General features: G+C 44.5%; 1 protein-coding gene across 1 annotated transcript in view; it reads left to right on the top strand.

Annotated features, from left to right (window-relative positions):
• Positions 1–5,982, top strand: part of LOC124556088 (inversin-like) — a 135,682-nt gene extending 129,700 nt beyond the window's left edge. The window contains exon 9 of the mRNA XM_047130114.1: positions 5,626–5,982. Coding sequence (XP_046986070.1) covers positions 5,626–5,775 — 150 coding nt within the window. The 3' untranslated portion in view covers positions 5,776–5,982. The remainder of the gene's footprint in view (positions 1–5,625) is intronic.
• Positions 5,983–23,522: the final 17,540 nt, after the last annotated feature.

Below are 23,522 nucleotides of genomic sequence, written 5' to 3'. Positions count from 1 at the left end.
TCAGTCATCTACAAAAATAAAAATTTCTAGCAGCATCGGTAACTGAACCTGAGTCTTCCACACGTCAGTCTGGCGCGTTGACCGCTCAGATATGGAGACGTACATGTAAATTATGATGGTAGTATTATCTTGGAACCCCAGTTACGATAGATCCCTTAATATACACTGGGAACACCAGCCAGACCGAACGTCTTCACCCTCAAGAGCTCGGCAAGGAAGTGACAGAATCTGAAAGTTCAAAAGTCTTACTCTCTGAACTGCAAAACAGCTCTTACAGTTGGTCAGTCATGGGGCATTGTATCCCCAGCAAGACTTTTCTTACATTTGTTTCACAAACAATCCATAACTGAAACTGAGGCTGCTATCTTATACTGGCGACAGAGAGTACTTAATGTTTTCGTGTTAGGTGTTGTTACCAGGCATGGTAGGGTATTTGTATAACGAGTGTCAGATGCTGAGTGATCACTGTGAGCGATGATTATCGTCAGCGCGTATGACGACGATCTGCGAAGAGGTCATAGTCTTACAATGTTTTTCAGAGGCATCATGATCTGGGTTACGATTGGAGGTCATGGCCGGTAGTGTTTGAGGGAATTATGACGGCACAGCGGCACATCACAGACGTCCTGCGTCCTCAAAGTTCTGATCGACCACTTCTGATCATTACTAGGAGGATCGCCCTACTGTACACCTGGCGCATCGCAACCTCTCATGCGGCAGTGTAGCACTACCATTTTTCAAAAGCGCCATGGACGTCCACAAATGACACGTGTACATTAAATGTATTCGAAATTGCGAATAATAACAACCATCAGCTGTAGACTGGAATGAGGACAATGAAAATTTGTGCCGCACCGGGACTCGAACCCGGATTTCCAGCTTATCGCGAGCGGTCGTCTTACAATTTGGCTATCCGTGCACGACTCATAGCACGACCCAAACATCCATATGTCGTCAACAATGTGTCTACGATCTGTATTCGTACATACATTATGTATATTCCAGTACAGGCCAGACGTTGTACATGCCCGGTATCGGCAGATATACACATCATAGCAGTGCCTGTGTTATTCTGATTACAATGGAATGGCAAGTGTGTCTAGGAAGTGTGTGTGTGATGTTGAGGGACTCCTGTGGCCAGCAAGACCTCCAGATCCGTCCCCAATAGAACACGTGTGCGAGAAGCTCGAACATAATCTCTGTCCCAGTGCCAGTGTCCAGGATATCAAGGACCAGTTACAACATTTGCGAACCAATTTTCTTCGGGAGAGGATACAACGGCTTTATGACACCCTTCCCAATCGAATCACTGTAAGGTCATACTAGTAAGTGGGCTAATACTATCATGTTCTTTGTAAATGTGATTCTGTTTCATGACCACCGAAATAACATCACACACCCTTTCAGCTATGGAGTTTCTTTCCGTTTCTTCTTCTTCTTCTTCTTCTATGTGCTTCACTTTTTTTGTCAGGGAGTGTATATTCGAAAATAACTCTTTTTTAGTTACAAGGAAAGGACAGCTTACACAATTCTGCAGAAGTAAAGTCGTATCGAAAGACAGTACGGAAAGCTTTCATTGTACAAGTTTCTGAGAGTTTCCTGTGAGACCGTGGAATCTTTTCTGAACATTAAATTTGCAAAATTTGGCCACGAGCTGAAGAGTGGCTATTAGCTACGGAGGCCAACAAGAGGCCTAAACGCTCAAGAAATTTAGAGTACTGCTCGAAACTCGCACAATCTGGGTATCGGTCACGGCCTCGCGTGGAGGGGCAGAGAAACGCCCTGTTTTGTGGACAAAATTAATCACTTTAGCGTGAAAGTGTATTGCTTTAATATTATGATTGTGAAAATGTTCCCATACTGTATGGACGATAGTTCTTCCTATCCAGTTGGATTCACATATGACAGCTCTTATAATTTTTATATCACATTCGTCAGTATTGTTCACATCCTTAGCTAAGTGTTCTGTGTGTCTGAATATCCAGTTTCCGATACTGCAAGGGATTTTTCTTTGACGGGACGAGTGGAATGAGGAGCAATCAGCCTCGTTGTGTCGACTGAGGAGCTCCTTAAGTGAGAAGTAGCGGCTCCAAGGTCTGAGAAACTGACGACGGCCGGGAGAGTGGTGTGCTTACCGCGTGCCTCTCTTTACCGCATCCGAATGACGGCATTGACAGAGGATGACACGTCGGCCGGTCGGTACCAAATAACCCGTCAGTGTCAGTACACGGAACTGGATTCGTAACCATGGATTCGGATAGTTCCTACAATTCCGATACTGGTCTTGTTCAGAAAGAGATCCGGACTTCTGCTGCTCTATTCACAACGCATCACAATTTATTCATAGACTACTTCCCGCAGCAATTGACAGGATGCTTCAGTGAATGTCGAGTGTTAGCGCAATTTCAGATGCAGTATGTCCTATGCGACAATACCCATTCTGATAACAAGCTAGAGCTATCGTTAGTCAATATTCGTAGAACCAGAACAGAAAACTACAAGTGTAAATCAAATGACAGAGCCATATCCAACCTCAGATACCATGATATCGTGTTACTAGGAGCTTCATTTACTACAGTAGCGAAGCGCGCCTCCTTTCTAAAGCAGCTCCACAGGGGTTATAGCTCTCCTAACGCTTGGAACGTAGCTTTTTTTTAAAAAAAAATCTTCCACTGTTAGTACAATGATGCTAATATTCCTGATCACGGGGTGGCCCATGGTTGTGTAACCAGCCTTCTACAATAAAACACCACTTGCATTTATGGTAGGTTTGCTGCCCACAGCAACCTACCGCCCTCTGTAAGTATAGTTTCTACACATTCCTGTATCACTCGTACCCCGTGCGCTGCACAACTCTCTTTGGTGCGAAAGAAAACAGACTAAGCTATAATCCTACAACATTCATCATTTTCGCATTATGAGAGACGGGATTCTTACTGTATTAAACTTAGGCGAAGCCTTTAGAAACATTATTATTATCAATAAGTTATGTTAAAGAAAAGTATTTAAGCAAGTCGTGGAGAGGGCAAACATTTACATAATACGCTATGCTACAAGTTATCTCACTAGAGGCCGCGTTCTCCGCTGGTGCCTCTGCACGAGATCAGATGTTGCCGGTTTGGGGCACTGGTAACGTCTCTACTTACAATTCCGAACAGACATCTGCGTCGGAGGCAAGGCCGGTTTGAGGCCCAAGCCACCCGAGCCACCGCTTGGGGCGACAAGCGGAGATGGGCGCCCGAGGTACCCAACTACAAGATTTGTATGCGGTGCGTACCACAATTGCTAGTGAACACTGACACGGGTGGAAGTGTAGAAGGAGAAAGGGAGGAGGTGGGCGCCAAATGATGACTCGATTGAATAAAAAAATGTTCTCGAACCGGCCCTGGTCTGAGCACACTTGCTAACTTTCATGCAAAATTCTATACTTCACATCGTCTTGTCGTTAGCTGCTTATTTCTCTTCAGTCGGTGTTAAGGGGACCTGGACGTGAAAATTACTGAAAAATAGAAAAAAAATTGTCTTCATCTGAAAGACAAATTTCTACCGTTTCCGAAAATGTGTGCATTATCAACTTTCAAATTGTTTATTTGTTCTTAAACGCTCTTTGAGCAAAAGTCTGTACAGCAGCCACGTCCCCTTTCAATTCACTGTCGCACTGCCACAGTCTTGCAAACCGTAAAGTCAATACACAGGAATTGCAGATACAAAATTATTTATCAGATCTCTACAAGACCACACACAGAATCATAATAAGAGTTTCAACAGTTGTGTGTGGCAACAAGTACCAAAAACAGTGTTTGTTGGAAGGACGGTACTCAAAATTGGTGTGATGGATGCTGTCATCTGTTTCAATGATGCTGCAATCAGCAGAACAAAAATAACGTACAAATTGGTCATCTAACCAGGAAATAATATGATAGTTCCTCCGACTGCCAAAGATCGTCAGCGAGTAGTTGAAGCTGAAAGGCTGCGGAGGCCACTACTGAAGAGTTCAGAGTAAGGAAAGGACTCCTGAAAAAGTGTAGAGGATAAAGAAACAGCTGGCCAGCAAGAATATGCTGCTGGAATGTTCTGAAAGAGGCATTTGGTGAGTCAAAAGTACTGTGAACTGTCATTTCTCATTTTCTTGAAACTACATTTTCCGAACTTTAGGTACATATATCTTCACTATGGTTTCAGCTATGTTCACCAAATTTCTCCCAAGTGAAGAATGGTATAGTCTCATTGCAGAAAATTTCTATGTTTGTCATTCTGCATATAATTTTAGCGGTAATTTCTGAGCAAAATAATTATGTGGTGTAATAAGATTTTTGTGTTTCCTTAGGTGCACTACAAACTACAAAACGAGAGGCATAATGTGTTCCTATGAATGTTGACAGCAGCCTGCCACAGTATGAATGCTGTTAGACTGATGATGCACCAGAAAATAGTACCAGAAATGAAACGAGTATTAGAAAACCATTTATTAGAGGAAATGTTGTAATTCTTGAACTATAACTGACAATTTAATAAATTTCCTTGTGCAGGTTCAGTTAATGTCATTCAGTGTTGGTACAAAACCGCAGCTTACTCCGCATTTCGGGTCACGGGTAACGCGCACCGAAAGCGAAGCATAAAAACACAGGCCGTTCACGTCCACGTCCCCTTAAGTTAAGCGGTCGATTCACATTTGACGAATCGGAACGGAACTTCATAAATTTCACAAGGCATTTCAAATGACGCAATTCACAGAGGCTGTTAACGCAACGGAACGGCACAGGACGTCAGCGTCAAGGCTTCTCGGGAAGTATAGACTTACAGAAGCGTTTTTGGGGCCTAGCCGGCCGCTGTGGCTGAGCGATTCTAGGCGCTTCAGTCCGGAACCACGTGGCTGCTACGGTCGCAGGTTCGAATCCTGCCTCGCGTGCGGATGTGTGTGATGTCCTTAGGTTAGTTAGGTTTAAGTAGTTCTAAGTCTAGGCGACTGATGACCTCTGATGTTAAGTCCCATAGTGCTTGGAGCCATTTTTTTGATCAATAAACTTTACCTTTACTAGTTCCTTAACTCTGATCCTATATTCCGAATTTTTGTATCACGAGTGGTATCTCACTACCTCACTTTCAGCGATCAGTGCTGGGCTGGGCGAAGTGACATTGTACTGACGTTCCGTCTAGTGCAGAGACAGCACCATTTGCGGTGCCATCGCCTGCCTTTCTGTTCCATGCACGTTTAGTACTTTATTTTTAATTTATTGACTTGCACGACGTACCCATTGAGGCATCTCAACAGCGTACTGTCATTTCTGACGATACGAACGTAAGGATAATACTAGACTAAATCCCCGAACGTAGAAAAATCCCCTCCAAGGCTGGTAATCGAACCCGGGGCCCTTAGGTTAGGAATCCACAGCGCTGACCGTGCAGGTACCGAGGCGGACTTGCGCGTTTAGTATGAGTCTTCCTTAAACAGTTACGTGAGACATTTGCGTACACTCAAACTGTCCATTGGTGATCTCATTTTATGGTACCACTTCACCCTATCTATCTCAAAACTTTTTTTTTATCTCGAAGTACATGTAAATGGATGTGATTCGTAAGTGAGTCCCAGTTTTATAAACGATCATGCACTTTTTATCATTTCAGTTGTCGGAAACGGACGACTTGGAGCCAGAAAACGATCCTGCCGAGAAGACTGACAACGAATCCTCCCAGAAATGGAGTTCTTTAATGGTCACCATTGGAATTATCGCCGTCACTCTATTCAAAACTAAAGTGTTTGGTTTTCTCAGATAGGATCCCAAGTACTAACCACGTAGCTTTGAAATTGCACATACTATTGACTGATGTCGATCTCAAAATTATTTATGGACTAGAAATTCCCAAATTATGTACCGTATAAAATATCACACAAAAGTTGTAAATGTATTACACAATTAACGAACTGTATATAGAAGTTGTTTAGTACAAATCATTTTGTAATAAAAGATTTCTCTTAGCTTACAGAGCATTCTCAAGATGAACTGAACATGAAGACCAATTGAAAAGCTTTATGCTGTGTCCAATAGGAATGACATACTGTGATTCTTCTGGTAAGCATCTAGGGGCTGATTTTACAGCATCGTTCCACAAAAGGCTACTCTGATTACATTAAATTCTTGTCATTTTATTTGCAGTGAGAAACACGTTGTTGCTCATGCTTGAAAATGCATAACTTGCCGATAGTTAAATTGGATCTCATTAGTGATTTCTTAAAGAATGAAATAGGTGGCCTCAAACAGTACACGATAGAAAGTACTTTCAAAATGAGGATCATACCAAGTTACAGCAGATAACAGGGCTTCAGTTAACAACTTGCACGCCGGCCGATGTGACCGAGCGGTTCTAGGCGCTTCAGTCCGGAACTGCGCAGCTGCTACGGTCGCAGGTTCGAATCCTGCCTCGTGCATGGATGTGTGTGATGTCCTTAGTTAGGTTTAAGTAGTTCTAAGTCTAGGGAACTCAGATGTTAAGTCCCATAGTGCTTAGAGCCATTTGAATCACTTTGAACACCTTGCACTCTCCGGCAATTTAAGCTCTGTGTCAGACAGCTTCGCTGATTTGAACGGTAATGGGTCTGCAACACAGAAAATAGCACAGAGCAAAACAATTAGAAAAATAAAGAGTAGATGTGGACTGTTGTTTCAGGGAAAAAATACGTTACTGGTTTAACATAATACAGACCGGGATACGGGCTGTATTTTTGCATCTGATTACATACTTCCCAAGCTACTGTGCAGTGAACAGCAGGAGGTGCTTACAGACAGTACCGTTTCTTCTCATCATTTTCCAGTCGTATATGTGTAGGAAGAGCTGTGGCCAGCCGTATTCTCATGCAAACGTCTTTTTCTTTGTCCTTTACAATAAAATGAATATCCTATTTTGTGCATTTTAGTGCGCCCTCTCGACGTTAAAGACGAACCAATTCGAGCGAGTTTGATAAAGCAAATTTATCTGGCATTTCTAAGGAATCATTCCCACGCTATACCGAAAGCGACTAAAGTCTAAATCAATCTGCTCGGATAATTATTTAATGATGGTTCCATATACGTCTACATCTGCACTCCGAAAGCTTATTTATGGTGCGTGGCGAAGGGTATTTTAGATCATTGTCACTTCCTCCCATCCCTGCTCGAGTAGTGAATGAAAAGAAAGACTGCTGATAATACTTCGTATGTGATCGAATCTCTCTAACGTTATTCCATAGTCCTTTCTCGAGATATACGGAGGAAGAAAAAAGTATACTGAATGACTCTTTCAGCCGGCCGCGGTGGCCATGCGGTTCTAGGTGCGGTAGTCTGGAATCGCGCGACCGCTACGGTCGCAGGTTCGAATCCTGCCTCGGGCATGGATGTGTGTGACGTCCTTAGGTTAGTTAGGTTTAAGTAGGTCTAAATTCTATGGGACTGATGACCTCAGATGTTAAGTCCCATAGTGCTCAGAGTCATTTGAACCATTTGACTCTTTCAGAACCGTATACTATCTGATTAAAAGCATCCGGACTCCCTTATGTAATGTGGAATTGACCACTAGATGATACGATAGGCGGACCAGTCAGTATAAAATTAGTCGGGGAGTATTGGGTTGTCAGTAGAAAAGCAGTAACAGCAGAATGGGTCGGTCAGGAGAGGTCACTGACTATGAACGTGGAGTAGGCATCGAATGTCCCCTGAGTAGCAAATCCATCAGCGACATTTCAACCCTTCTAAACATGCCCATGTCGGCTGTTGGTGATATATGATTGTGAACTGGATATGCGAAGGAACCTAGAAAGCTAAACCAAGATCAGGCAGACCTCGTGTATTGACGGACAGCGAAAATCGAGCATTCTGGAGGACGGTTGCAGAAAGCCGCATAAAATCAGAGGAAGGAATAACTTGTGATTTCCAAAATGCTACTAGCAGTCCAGCTAACACAATGACTGTGCGTAGATAGGTAAGAAGAATGGGACACAGTGGTCAAGCAGACCCTCGTAAGGCATGCGTTTATGTAGTCAGTACTGCGGGACAATTGAATTGGTGTAAAGAGAGACGCCACTCGGCAGTGGATAATTGGAAATTAATGTTTGGAAGTGATGAATCACGCTATACCCTGTGACAATCCAAAACGAGGATTTGGGATTGACGAACGTCTGGAGAACGTTACCTGTCATAGTGTGTAGTGCCAACAGTGAAGAACGGAGGAGATGGTCTTACAGAGTATGGGGGCGTTTTTGTGATTAGGGTGTGGTCCCCTCATTGCTCCTAATAAAACACAAAATGTGGAAGGATGTGAACAAATTTCACAGCGCTGTGTACTGTTGTGTACAGCAGGGGAACAGTTCAGAGACTATGACTGCAGAATCGATCACCGTGTCGTAACGCATCATCTGTGAAGCCATGGCTTGTGGACAGTAACATTCCCGAATGGACTGTCCTCCTCAGAGACTTTCAATCTGAGTCTGATGGAACATCTTTGGGATGAGTTAGAGCGTTGACATCGCTCCATTTCACAGTGTCCAACATCACTACCTTCTCTGGTTTCGGCCCTTTGATTAAGAATGGATTGCCATTCCTCAAAAGACATTCAGAAAACTCACTAAAAGTGTCGCTAGCAGAGTTCAATCTGTCATAAATACGTATATTAATGTCCACTAGTGGGTGTCCAAAGACTTTTGATCAGATAGTGTACGGTCTCAAGATTTTAACAGTTAACCACACTTTGAATCACAATGCTTCTCTTTCAACGTCTGCCACTGTAGTTCAGTGATCATCTCTGTGAGACTACTGTGCTCACCAAAAAAACCTGTGACGAATCGGGCTGCTCTTCTTTGGCATTTCTCCATTTCACCTATCAATCTCATGTGGTAAGTGTCTTAGACTGTCGAGTAATACTCAGGTTTCCATCGAACGAGGGTTTTGTAAGCTACCTTCTTCGTGAGTGGACTACACTACCCAAAGATTCTTCATGTGAACTTTTCAGTCTGGCATCCCTCTTTCCTACAATTAGTTTTATGTAGTCTTATTCCACCTCCCTTCTTAACAGCTGTGCGTGTTAAAGCGCTGCTTCCAGGACGGGATAATGTGATGGCCAGCCTGGACGTCGTTTTTAGGCAGTTTTCCATATTCCACTAGGTGAACATCGGGGTGGTACCCAAGTCCCAACGATTCGGAAAAATTTTGCACACTTTCACTAGAATACCACTGCATGCAGATAGCTGCGGTACACATATTTCGTCCTGGGGAGTAACGGGGGCCGATAGGAAGGGCATCCGGCTAGCCTTCAAACTAACCACGCCAAATCCGTTGATAACCACCCCAACCCTGCGCCAGTTTGAGACAAAGGTACAAGAAAAAGAAGTTTAAAAAGTGGTCCGTACCACTTTAAATCACTCCGTATGTCTACGCGCCGATATTAAGCTGATGTGACCGTTTCCACTGGTTGTTCGGCAATCATTCGACCAAGCGTCGACACTCTGCGGGTCTTCCTGCAATTCGTTTCCTCTACTAGTTAAGTCCGCAGCTAGTGTAGTGGCTAGCGTTGTTGCCTGTGGATCACGGGGTCCCGGGTTCGATTTCCAGCCAGGTTGGGGATTTTCTCCTCTCGGGGACTGGGTGTTTACGTTGTCCTCATCATTTCATCATCATTCATGGAAGTGGCGAGACTGGACTGAGTAAAGATTGGGAATTTGTACGGGTGCTGATAACCGCGCAGGTGAGCGCCCCACAAGCCATACAGCATCATCATCTACTAACAGACTGATCCTCTGCTTTACAAAACAGTACACAACAGTGTGAAATGTGCTCATATCCTTTCGCATTTAGTGTTTTCTTAAGAACAATAATGGCGCCGCACCATAATCACGAAGGTACCCCCAAGCTCTGTAACATCATCTCCTCCGTGCCTCACTGTTGGCACTACACATGATGGCTGATAACGTTCTCCGGGTACTCGCCAATTCCAAACACTTCTGTTGGATATACAGAGTGGGGCACCTAACTTTTTCACCTCAAATTACTTTTTACCCGTTAAAGACGAACATAATATGGTTTTGTCGACACTAACAGTGAAAAAGCACTCATGAAACAAACAATAATGCGTTTTCGCAACTTCATTAACAACCGTGACACAGCATCAACTACATTTTTGTAAATGGAGTTGTGCTGTTTTTTGCCATCGTAATAGCAGATCTCGTCGAAACAAATTCAGTGATACAGCTCTTTTGTAGATCTAATAATAAATCATGGGCTAAAAATACATTGAACAAAGGGGTTTCTGTGATGTTGCCGCCGGCGGATGGATCACCACCAGGAAGTTCACGCATCCAAGGAAACGGGCATTGCCGAGGCAACAGGTAAGTCATGTTTACGCAACTCTCGATGGAAATCTGCGTCGTCGTCAGTTATGTTTTGCCCTTCGGAGGAATTAAATGAAGTGCACTGAAAGTACTGTGTACGTATTTTAGGTTTGTAATGAGTAGTGCTGCAGTTCATTTACAGTGTGGTGCTTGTAAAATATCAACATAGTCTCATCGGCGGTAAGGCATTAACAGTTTCCAGAAAAAATCAGTTTCATTTACTTACAAATAATTGGTCGATGTGCTCATAATTTATGGCGAATGTCACTAAAATGCGTCAAGAGCAGCAGAGATGTGTACAGCATGATTCACAGGTACATCTGTCCAACATGCACTACTTTCGTTAATACCATAAAACGACTTTGTGAGACTGGAAGTCTCACCCAGAGAAAATGTATACAACGGAAGACTGCTAACAACGAAGCTGCATAACTAGCGGTTCTTGTAGCTGCACCGAGCGAGGTGGCACAGTGGTTAGCACACTGGACTCGCATTCGGGAGGACGACGGTTCAATCCCGTCTCCAGCCATCATGATTTAGGTTTTCCGTGATTTCCCTAAATCGTTTCAGGCAAATGCTGGGATGGTTCCTTTCAAAGGGCACGGCCGATTTCCTTCCCCATCCTTCCCTAACCCGAGCTAGCGCTCCGTCTCTAATGACCTCGTTGTCGACGGGACGTTAAACAACACTAACCTAACCTAACCTTGTAGCTGCAGCAATTAATCTGCATGTCAGTCCTCGTCAACTACAAAGAGAGGTTACTATCAGTCAAAGAAGCGTTTTGCTTGCCCTTCATAGACTTAAATATCACCCGTTCGCTATTTTTCTACATCAAAAGCTAATGGCAGGGATTTTCAAACTCGTTTTGAGTTTTTTCAGTGGGTTCTCCAGCAAGTTTGTGGAAAAAACTATTATTTACTGATAAGGCCACTTTTACAAATCACGGAAATGTACATCTGAGAAACAACCAGTTACAGTTAACGGAAAACGCGTATTGGTTCCGTCAGGTGTTCATCCAAAGACAGTGCAGTGTGCATGAATGGTGTAGCATAATCGGACAACACGTAATCATCCCTTATTTCCCTGACGGTGTGTTGGAAGGTAAAAAATATATGCATTTTCTGTTAAATACATTACCCTTGTTGGCCGGTCGTTGTGGCCGAGCGGTTCTAGGCGCTTCAGTCCGGAACCGCGCGGCTGCTACGGTTGCAAGTTCGAATCCTGCCTCGGGCATGGATGTGTGTGATGTCCTTTGGTTAGTTAGGTTTAAGTAGTTCTAAGTCTAGGGGACTGCTGAACTCGTATGTTAAGTTCCATAGTGCTTAGAATCATTTGAACCATTTATCCTTGTTATTAGAATATATGCCTTTTAAAACTCGTCAAATGATGTCCAAACATTATGGATGTCCTGTCCATAATTCTTTAGTACCAAGAGATGCATTGAACCGCTTATATCCAAACTGATGGATAGGAAGAGATAGTTCAACTCAGACGTACCCAGCATGATCGCCTGACTTAACGCCAATAGACTTCTTATTCAGGGACCATTTAAAGCAAGGGGTGTTCAAGGGAGGTTCCAACTACAGGGTGAGCCAGAAGTTACGCAGTCCTAAATTCCAAAAAATAGTATGGTGGGAAACTGAGTTTCTTGCATGCGGAAATGTTTGTGTAGCCAACGGATGATCTTGTGGGAGACGCAAAGAACGTGATATTCAATCAGGTTTCGCCCTTTTGATGTTAGATTGAGTAAGCTATGAGCGAGCAAACATGAGTTTCTCCAGGCTAAACGTATGTTCGTTCTTGAAAGTTACTTCAAATCTCAATCTTTCTTCAAATCTCAAGAGGACTTTAGGATAGCTTTTCCTGAAACAAGGTGCCTAACACATCAACTCTTTCGTGCGTTAGACAAACTGGTAATGTGAATGAATGTATACGTCCCCGCTGACCTACCGTGTTAACTGAAGCCACATTGGAAAATATGCGCAAATCTTCGCTACCTTCACCAAGAAAGTCGATACGAAAACTATGTCAGCAAACTGAAATGTGTTACAGAAGTGTTTGCAGAGCCATAAAAAAGCTGAAATTCAGTCCACATTGCATGCACGTGGTGCATGAGCATCGATAACCTGGTAGAGGAAAAAGGCTGTATTACTGTTAATCGTTTTTTACGTTTCATTCTTGTTCCGGTGTTGGATTATGTTTTCTGCTCTGATAAAGCACGCTTTCATCTAAGTGGCTGTGTAAACAGCCAGAACGACTGATATTGGAGTTCAAAAAATCCTCACGCTTTCCATGAGACCCCACTGCATTCACAAAAGTTTGGAGTTCGATGTACAATTTCGCGCAAAAGAATTTTAGGCCCAATTATTTTCTCGAAAACGATAACAGCTGAAAATTACCAGCACGTTGTCATGCAACTGGCTGCAGCAAAGTGGTGCAACAGTGCACATGACGAATGGTACCATGATAATGCTGCGAGTTCTTTAGGGAACACATCATTTCACGCGACTTGTGGCCACCTGTTCCCCTAGATTTAACTCCCCCAGGCTTTTTCTTTGGGGGCGTCTGACTGATAACCTCACACCAACGACCATCAGAACCACAACATCGAAGACGAAATAACTAACATAAGTGTAACGGCAATTCAAAAAATAGCAGCTAATATAAAGAAACGTGCTGAGGCGTGTGTTGTACCACATAGAGTACATTTCCAGCATCTTTTGTGCGTCAATATAATTATACTGAGTGTGTGTATATTATCAGTACATGTTCAAAAATGTTCCAATGTGCGCGAAATCTTATGGGACTTAACTGCTAAGGTCATCAGTCCCTAAGCTTACACATTACTTAACCTAAATTATCCTAAGGACAAACACACACACCCATGCCCGAGGGAGGACTCGAACCTCCGCCGGGGCCAGCCGCACAGTCCACGACTGCAGCGCCCAGACCGCTCGGATAATCCCGCGCGGCATCAGTACATGAATAAGAATTTTAATTTATTTGAATTTAGAGTTGTGTAAATTCTACCTCACACTGTACGTCCACATCTATACTCTCCGAATGACTAAGTACATGGCAAAGCGTACGCCCCACGATACCAGTTATTAGGATTTTTTCCTCTTCCACTCACGTATGGAGGGCAGGAAGAAATATATTTTAAATGTCTCGGTGTGTGCCCTAACTGATCTACAGGGTGGCGCACGAGATGTGTTACCATTTTGTTTTTGACTATAAACTTTATTGTCAATACAATCTGAAAGGAACATATACTACAATGAAGAGCCGTCCATGGAGATTTGTTCTAACTCAGCACATGCTCAATATGTCCACCATTTCGGTTCCTAACTTCCTTCAAACGAACACAGAAGTTAGTGATTACCCTACGGCCCATGTCTTCCGTAATTTCACTGCAAGCTTGAAGAATAAGTCTTCTGAGCTCCATTAAATCACGTGGACGTTTCGGGAAAATTTTTTCCTTTAGGTACCCCCAAAGAAAAAAGTCACATGGATTGAGGTCTGGACTATTGGGGGGCCAATTTTGTCTGTCATTGAAGCGACCTGGAAACCTGAGTGAAATGATCCGCATGTCGAAATGCTCGTGTAAAAACTCCAACACAGTGTTTGCAGTATGTGGCCTTGCTCCATCGTACAACCTGTGAATGGTCTTCTTGAAAGTGACCCATCGTGTGATAAACTGATGTCGAAAACGCCTCTGAGTCACAACAAGGCTTTTCGTTTCATGACAAAGTAGCACAATTGCCGATCGTTGCTGTGTCGTCAGTCTTCCATTGTCAGCCAGTGCTGCTTACAAGTCTCCTAGCGGCAGTATCGTGAATTACACGACATTTCGTAACTCATTTGTTTTTCCAAGCTCTGGTGGTACTGCTGTAGAGATCCCAGCGGGATATCTAATGTGCGTCGTAAATTGTGAAAGAAACGATTGGTAACACATTTCGTGCGCCACCCTGTTATATTGGCCTGACGATTCTTATGGGAACGATACTTAGGGGATTGTACTATATCCCTCGAATCATGATTTAAAGCCGTTTCTTGCAACTTCAGTTCTGCAGTGTCTCTGTGACATTGTCCCATGGATCATACAAACATGTGACTATCGCGCTGCCCTCTCTGCGTACGGTCAATAAATATCCCCTTTATTTGGTATGGGTCCCATACACTTGAACAATCCTGTAGGATGGGTCGCACGAGTAGTTTGTAAGCTATCTCCTTTTTAGAATGATTGTATTTCCGGAGTATTATTCCAATAAACCGAAGTCTACCATGTGTTCTACCCACAACTGAGCCTATGTGATCATTTCATTTCTTATCCCTCCAGTGTGTTACATCCATGGTGTATGAGTTAACCGATTCTAACAATGTCTCAGTGGTATTATAGGATACTACGTTTTCTCGTTTTGTGAAGTGCACAATTTTACATTTCTAAACATTTAAAGCACGTTGCCAAACGGAAACCTTTATCAAGAGCTGACTGAATATTCATGCAGCTTTTTTAGAGAGAACTTCATTATAGATAACGGCATCATCTGCAAAAAGTCTGAAATTACCATTAATGTTGTGTTCAAGGTCATTAATGTACAACATAAACAGCAAGGGTCCGAACAAACTTCCCTGGGGCACACCTGAAGTTACTCCTACATCTACCGATGACTCTCCATGCGAGATAACTTGCTGTGTCCTCCTTATAAAAAAGCCCTTAATCCTATCGCAAATTTCACTTGATACCACATGGCATCGTACTTTTTATAATAAGCGTAGATCTGATACTGAGTCAAATGCTTTTCGGAAATCAAGAAATTCTGGATCTGTCTGACTGCCTTGATTGGAAAAGTGCGAGTTAGGTTTCACATGAGCAATGTTTTCGGAATTCATGCTGATTGGCATGTAGGAGGTCATTCTGTTCCAGATACCTAATTATGTTTGAGTTCAGAACATTTTGTAAGATTCTACAACAAATCTATGACAAGGATATTGGAGGGTAGTTCTGTGGATCACTTCTACCATCCTTCTTGTAAACAGGTGTGACTTGAGATTCCTTCCAGCTAGTGGGTACCGTTTTCTGTTCGAGGGATCTACGATAGGTTATAGTTAAAAGAGTGGCTAACTCACCAGCAAATTCAGTGTAGAATCTGGTAGGGATTCTACCGGTCCCTGGAGCTTTGTAGTATTCTCCAGTTTTAACGATTTCGGCTGTTTCTTAACACTGGTGACGCTAATATCTGTTTCACCCATCTTTTCAGTGGTACGAGAATAAAACTGGGGCGATTCTCCTGGGTTTTCCTTTGTAAAGAAACTTTTGAAAATGAAGTTAAGCATTTCTGCTTTTGCTTTGCTACCCTCAGTTTCAGTTCCAGTCTCATCAGCGAGTGACTGGACACTAACTTTGGTGCCACCAGCAGCCTTTACACACGACCAGAATTTTGTAGATCGCCACTCCGTACTGTTTACTGGTTTACGCTTGATTATCACTTGCTATAGTCTGGCTGGTTGGAAAATTAGGCACTGGACATTCGTGAGTAGCCAGTTTTGGAAGGCGAGTTTACTCTCATGATACATGCGTGATAACTAAAGTTCTGACTGTGAACTTACGAACCACGCTCTACTTATTCCTCCACACTGTTCTATAACTCCTTGCCTTCCAAATTATTCTAAAAATAATGAAGAGGTTGTAATATATGAACACCTTCGTACGACACAGTTGATTTATTTCTCCTTAAATTCATGTATAATGTCCCTACTTGATGTGATCGCACTCACACTACAGTTACAGCCACTTACGTATCACGAACTTATATGAGATTACCATTCCCGATTCCTTACTGTACGATCGCCTTTTAATTATATAACAACTCACGCGATACGAAATTAACCCTGAGCTTCAAAATTATTATTTTAATCATGACTACCGTGACAAGTATAATGGCGTCGCGTCAACTGCTTGGTGCAAACGGGCTGGAGAGCCTGGGGAGCCTCAACACGTGACTCGTTATTATCGGTGCAAAGCAGGATGACACCTTGGTGAACCGCAAGGGAGTGCCGACGGGCAAAATATCGTCGAACCACCGAACTATGAATCTGTCTGGTTAACACGGCCAACCACTGAGGATGTAGTGCAAAAGAATGTGCAAATTAGGATCCGTTGCCGTGGCCTGGGCAATTTGCCAGTGAATAAACTGAAAGCTGTGCAAAGCATGCGTGTCTTGTGCATCAGTGCAGCAACAGGAAGCAGAGGACTAGAATGTTGGATCAGTGATAACACGGGGGCAAGAAGGTGCATCTGCGTTGGCGCGCTTAGAAGTGCGCTGATACACGGCCTCATATAGGTAATTACACAAACGAAGAACCCACCGTTGTAGCTTCTGCGCTGTGCGAAATGGGACTGACTGAGAAGGGTTAAACAAAGATTGTAGAGGTTTATGGACAGTCACCAAGTAAAATTTTCTGCCAAAAAGATACTGGCGAAACTTAGTGGCACCATAGACAATGGCGAGAGACTCACTTTCAATCTACGAATACATGCGTAGAGCTTTGTTTAACAGCTTCGAAGTAAATGCAATCGGCCTGTCAACACAACCAATTTTATGCGACAAAACTGCACAGGTACGGTAAGAGAAAGCGTCCACAGCCAAGACCACAGGTTTGGCTGGATCAAAACGAACAAGGCATCGATCACCAACGAAAGCATCTTTCACCTTCTGGAAAGCAGACTGATACTCTTGCGACCAAACTAAAGAAACATTCTTCCTGCGCAAGCGATGCAAAGGAGCAGCGATTTCAGCAGCGTTAGAAATAAATCGGATGTAATACGTGAGCTCCCGTAACACAGACTGCAATACGCGCACCTTGTTAGTGGGATAGCAAGCAAATGTGATTGCAATGGCTAAACACCCTGACTGTCGATGACATGTCTTAAGAACTCAAGTTCTGTCCGAAAAAAATACACTCCTGGAAATGGAAAAAAGAACACATTGACACCGGTGTGTCAGACCCACCATACTTGCTCCGGACACTGCGAGAGGGCTGTACAAGCAATGATCACACGCACGGCACAGCGGACACACCAGGAACCGCGGTGTTGGCCGTCGAATGGCACTAGCTGCGCAGCATTTGTGCACCGCCGCCGTCAGTGTCAGCCAGTTTGCCGTGGCATACGGAGCTCCATCGCAGTCTTTAACACTGGTAGCATGCCGCGACAGCGTGGACGTGAACCGTATGTGCAGTTGACGGACTTTGAGTGAGGGCGTATAGTGGGCATGTGGGAGGCCGGGTGGACGTACCGCCGAATTGCTCAACACGTGGGGCGTGAGGTCTCCACAGTACATCGATGTTGTCGCCAGTGGTCGGCGGAAGGTGCACGTGCCCGTCGACCTGGGACCAGACCGCAGCGACGCACGGATGCACGCCAAGACCGTAGGATCCTACACAGTGCCGTAGGGGACCGCACCGCCACTTCCCAGCAAATTAGGGACACTGTTGCTCCTGGGGTATCGGCGAGGACCATTCGCAACCGTCTCCATGAAGCTGGGCTACGGTCCCGCACACCGTTAGGCCGTCTTCCGCTCACGCCCCAACATCGTGCAGCCCGCCTCCAGTGGTGTCGCGACAGGCGTGAATGGAGGGACGAATGGAGACGTGTCGTCTTCAGCGATGAGAGTCGCTTCTGCCTTGGTGCCAATGATGGTCGTATGCGTGTTTGGCGCCGTGCAGGTGAGCGCCACAATCAGGACTGCATACGACCGAGGCACACAGGGCCAACACCCGGCATCATGGTGTGGGGAGCGATCTCCTACACTGGCCGTACACCACTGGTGATCGTCGACGGGACACTGAATAGTGCACGGTACATCCAAACCGTCATCGAACCCATCGTTCTACCATTCCTAGACCGGCAAGGGAACTTGCTGTTCCAACAGGACAATGCACGTCCGCATGTATCCCGTGCCACCCAACGTACTCTAGAAGGTGTAAGTCAACTACCCTGGCCAGCAAGATCTCCGGATCTGTCCCCCATTGAGCATGTTTGGGACTGGATGAAGCGTCGTCTCACGCGGTCTGCACGTCCAGCACGAACGCTGGTCCAACTGAGGCGCCAGGTGGAAATGGCATGGCAAGCCGTTCCACAGGACTACATCCAGCATCTCTACGATCGTCTCCATGGGAGAATAGCAGCCTGCATTGCTGCGAAAGGTGGATATACACTGTACTAGTGCCGACGTTGTGCATGCTCTGTTGCCTGTGTCTATGTGCCTGTGGTTCTGTCAGTGTGATCATGTGATGTATCAGACCCCAGGAATGTGTCAATAAAGTTTCCCCTTCCTGGGACAATGAATTCACGGTGTTCTTATTTCAATTTCCAGGAGTGTACATTTTTCTGTTACATTTGAGACCAGCTGAAGGCAACACTTGAAACAGGGTGCGATGATTGCTAGTGTGTTCTTCATGAGAGCGATCTGAGACGACATTGTCATCTAAATACCTCGAGCGAAAAGGAACTTTGGCAGTCAGCTGCTATAGAAACGGCAGAAATATGGTGGGAGCAGAAGCGCTGCCAAACGGCAGTCGTAAAAATTTCGAGAGACCCAGATGGGTGTTGATGACACTCTTGCAACTGCTCATTCAGAGGTATTTGCAAATAAGCGTCGCGCAAATTGCTTTTGGGAAAGTAATGACCGGCGCCAATTTATCCATCAGTTCTTCCGGGCGCGGCAAGGGGTAGCTGTCAACGACTGTTTGAGGATTCAGAGTTTTTTTTTTTTAAATCCGCTCACAGCCGGAGACTGCCGGAGGGTTTCCTTAGAATAACACGAGGGGATGCCCACTGATTGGCAGTAATGGGTGCTACAACCCCACTGTCTTACAGAGCAGTAAGTTCCTGAGCCATCTGTTCTCGAAGAGCCTGTGGGACAGGACAAGCTCTAACAAGATGTGGCTGTGCATTGTCCTTTGTTTTGTAACATGCCTAAACCCTCAGAAAACAAATGCTGAAATTCTGCATATAACTTATTCCCGAGGATCAAAGGAAGAAACAGAAAGTACGTTCTTCTGAATACTTAACCCAAACAAATCTAAATAGTCTAGAACAAAAATATTATCACTGTCTCGGGAGGAAAGCACTGTAAATGCCACTGTCTTCGTCAAATTTCTGAAGGTTGCAGAAAGGCTACAAATGTCTAAGACAGGAATGTCTTGGCCGTTATACGCCGTCAGCGTATGACGTGATGCGCACAATTCAGGTTTGCCAACCAATTCGTAAGTGCTACGGTTGAGCAAAGTCACTGCTGCGCCAGTGTCAAGTTGCAAACAGACTGATTGTCCAACAGTTGTAAGAGACAATAGATGCACTTCTCAGCCGTTATCGAGAAAATCGAGTTACAAGAAACCGTTGCGATGAAATACTCTCTACGCTTAATAATTTTCTACAGCGTCGTGGCTTAGCGGATGCCGGGACGGCTCAGCGAGTTCGGTCAGAGAGGTAGCTGCCCTCTGTAATAAAAGAATTGAGTTAATGGATCAACAACGAACTGAAACGAGTGTCTTTCGATGTCCGCGCCGAACAGATACAACGAACTAAAATGAACAAAATGAGATTAAAAAAAAATGATGAAAAAAATTTAAAAAAAGCGGTAGGCGCTCGGGTTCGTAATCCGAAGGTCGCCGGATCGAATCTCGCGCCATGCAACTCTTTTATTAGTTTTTTGTATCATAAACTATTAATGACTTGCTTATGCATGTTGGTGAAGGCGGATCGCTCTCCAATTGTACCGCCTCCATTTTTCCGTTAGTTTAACAGGGTGTACCAAAGCTCTCCCGTTCGCACTGATTTTCGACGATGTTATAAGTTGCGCTTGGGACCGCATCTACCTTCTTTCGAAGTTAGCAGACAACTACGCTGTTATGCGGCTGCTCGTCTCGGCCCATTCAACATCTGTCCTTCAAGTGTAACGAGCGAGTAACGGAGTTTATATTTCATTCCTGCCACAGCAAATTTGTGTTCGTGGGGTCTCTGTTCTAATTCGAACGTTTGACTTACGCTACACGTATTCGTTTCGGAATATCGTTTCTACGTCTTCCGTTAACTATACGTGGTTAACATCATGAAGACAATTAATAACATTTGTGAAATACAACTTTGTTTGCGGGAAACATAATGATGTTCGAAGTCGCCAGTTTTTCCACGAGAAACGAGTTTCAACAACTTATTATATGCATAATTGTTGCAACTGATTGCCGGGAATTATATATATACACATTAAAATTACAAAAAACAAATACTAAAAAAAAAGGGTTGCGTGGCGCGAGATTCGATCCGGCGACCTTCGGATTATGAACCCGAGCGCTTACCGCTGCGCCACGACGATATAGAAAAGCTATTAATCGTAGAGAGTATTTCACTGCAACGGTGTCTTTTAACTGTCGATTTGCTCGACAACGGCTGAGAAGTGCATCTTGGTGCTTTGCCACATTACACCTCTGACCATGGGCTTTTATTATGCGCAGTATGAATCGAATCTGAATTTCACAATTAGCGGCCTCCCCTTGTTAGACTTGCATGATGGAATAGGAGAAGTGGTTGTCTTACGGTTTTGTAAGCACACAGGCTGTACATGTCCCTGTCTACCGCAGAAAAAGTAAGTAGCTTCACGCAAGGTGCAAGATCAGCGAACACGTGCCGTATTACAGAGAGGGCACTACTTCGCACCTTGTGCCAAATGTGACACGTGTTTACGTGGGCGCTGTGGCTGTGGCCGGGGGGGGGGGGGGGGGGGGGGGACGACGCTGTTTGTCGTAGGTATCTACAGAACTAACAGGAGCAACCTCAAAACTGCCTGCTGCACTTTCGCAAGAATAGTGATATCTATAATCTGCAGAACTCTTTGCAAGTAAGGGTCCGGGTGTTTAAGAATCTGTTCCCGAATTCGAGAGTCAGCTATGTTGGGCGTGACGTCATCATGAATCATTGCATCACTGTAGTATTTGCCACAGTCACATCTGAATCTACGCTGTCTAGTAAGGCCTTGCAATTCAGTCAGCCACTGACGACGTGTCTGTCCTTGTTTTTTACGCAACTTAAGGAATGTGTAACGGGCAACCTCTACTTGTACCCCGTCCTCACAATTCTTTGCAAGCGCCTGCAGTGGTTGCTCATATTGTACTACTTCCGGGGGAAACATGGGGAAAACGTTTCGTGTAAAACTCATAAATAGTCACTCCCGCTGTAACCAAGAAATAAGAATGTTTGTCAGTACCCTGTAAGTGATGTACTGTGATGTTTGCGTTGAACTGTGAGAGGTACTCTGTCCGGTCTCCCTCTGCCTTGCCGAACTCACGAAATGGTGGCACATACACAGGTAGTGCGGGTGGTGGTGCTTCCTTTGGGTCCGTCGTCTTGATTGAAATCATCTTGCGCTGCAATGAAGCGATTCATCACTTCAAGCGTAGTTGCACCACTTGTTGGTTCTGAAACCGCATAAACTGAGATCAACTGCAGGCGGCGTAGAAGAAGGCGATTGCGGCGCTGTAGCCATTATCAAGTAACCAATGCACAAATGCAAGCAGCAAAAAGAAAAGAATAGCACAGAGACAGAAAACGGGGTGGTGCAAAAGCTGCAACCTCGGAATCTAGAACATAAATAGCACAAGCAAGGCAAACACTTGGTACCCAGAAGACAAGCAAGAACAGCAAAAACCAATCAAAAAGACAAAATGTGTTCAAATGTATGTGAAATCTTATGGGACTTAACTGCTAAGGAGGAGGAGGAGATTTAGTGTTTAACGTCCCGGCGACAACGAGGTCATTAGAGACGGAGCGCAAGCTCGGGTTAGGGAAGGATGGGGAAGGAAATCGGCCGTGCCCTTTCAAAGGATCCATCCCGGCATTTGCCTGAAGCGATTTAGGAAATCACGGAAAACCTAAATCAGGATGGCCGGAGACGGGATTGAACCGTCGTCCTCCCGAATGCGAGTCCAGTGTGCTAACCACTGCGCCACCTCGCTCGGTAAACTGCTAAGGTCATCAGTCCCTAAGCTTACACACAACTTAACCTAAATTATCCTAAGGACAAACACACATACCCATGCCCGAGGAAGGACTCGAACCTCCGCCGGGACCAGCCGCACAGTCCATGACTGCAGCGCCTGAGACCGCTCGACTAATCCCGCGCCAAAAAGACAAAAGAACAGGAAGAAAGTAACTAGACGTGACTGTCACACGTAGCCACGATGATTCGTCGCCAGGCATGTTGTGGACGGCTTCGTACACAACATTAAGGAGCGGTCGGCTACGGAGTGGTGTGGCAACTGTCGTCGTAGGAAAGCTGGACAGGAGCAGAAATGATTAGCAAACAAGCTAACACAGTAAACCGAGGATCTACTTAACCTGTATTTCTCCAAGTGTATGAAGACTCATTTCAAATAATGCAGCAAGATACAGAATCCAGCCGGCCGAAGTGGCCGTGCGGTTAAAGGCGCTGCAGTCGGGAACCGCCAGACCGCTACGGTCGCAGGTTCGAATCCTGCCTCGGACATGTATGTTTGTGATGTCCTTAGGTTAGTTAGGTTTAACTAGTTCTAAGTTCTAGGGGACTAATGACCTCAGCAGTTGAGTCCCATAGTGCTCAGAGCCATTTGAACCATTTTACAGAATCCATCTCTCAATGTCAACAAGGAAAAGACTCCTTGCACTACAGCACGAATGATGGTTTATGCATTTATTTATTTATTCTTCATAATTACAACATATTATCTGAACAGCTGAAATAGGCCATACAAATCACATTTCCTTGGATAGTAATTAATTTATATACTAACTATTTATTTCTGTTATTTAACTTTCCAAATACTACTTCTACTACTACAAAACGACAGTAAAATCCTTAACCAGTTACGCAACTGCTAATACTGCTATAAGCCCTACACAATCTGTTCTCCGTTTGGTCATTTGTTTTAGTGCATTTAGCTTGTAGATGTTTGTTTCCGCTATTGGTTCAAATGGTTCAAATGGCTCTGAGCACTATGGGACTCAACTGCTGAGGTCATTAGTCCCCTAGAACTTAGAACGAGTTAAACCTAACTAACCTAAGAACATCACAAACATCCATGCCCGAGGCAGGATTCGAACCTGCGACCGTAGCGGTCCTGCGGTTCCAGA

Source organism: Schistocerca americana, chromosome X (assembly GCF_021461395.2).
Source record: "Schistocerca americana isolate TAMUIC-IGC-003095 chromosome X, iqSchAmer2.1, whole genome shotgun sequence".
NCBI classification, from domain to species: domain Eukaryota; kingdom Metazoa; phylum Arthropoda; class Insecta; order Orthoptera; family Acrididae; genus Schistocerca; species Schistocerca americana.
This window is presented reverse-complemented; position numbering and strand designations above follow the sequence as displayed.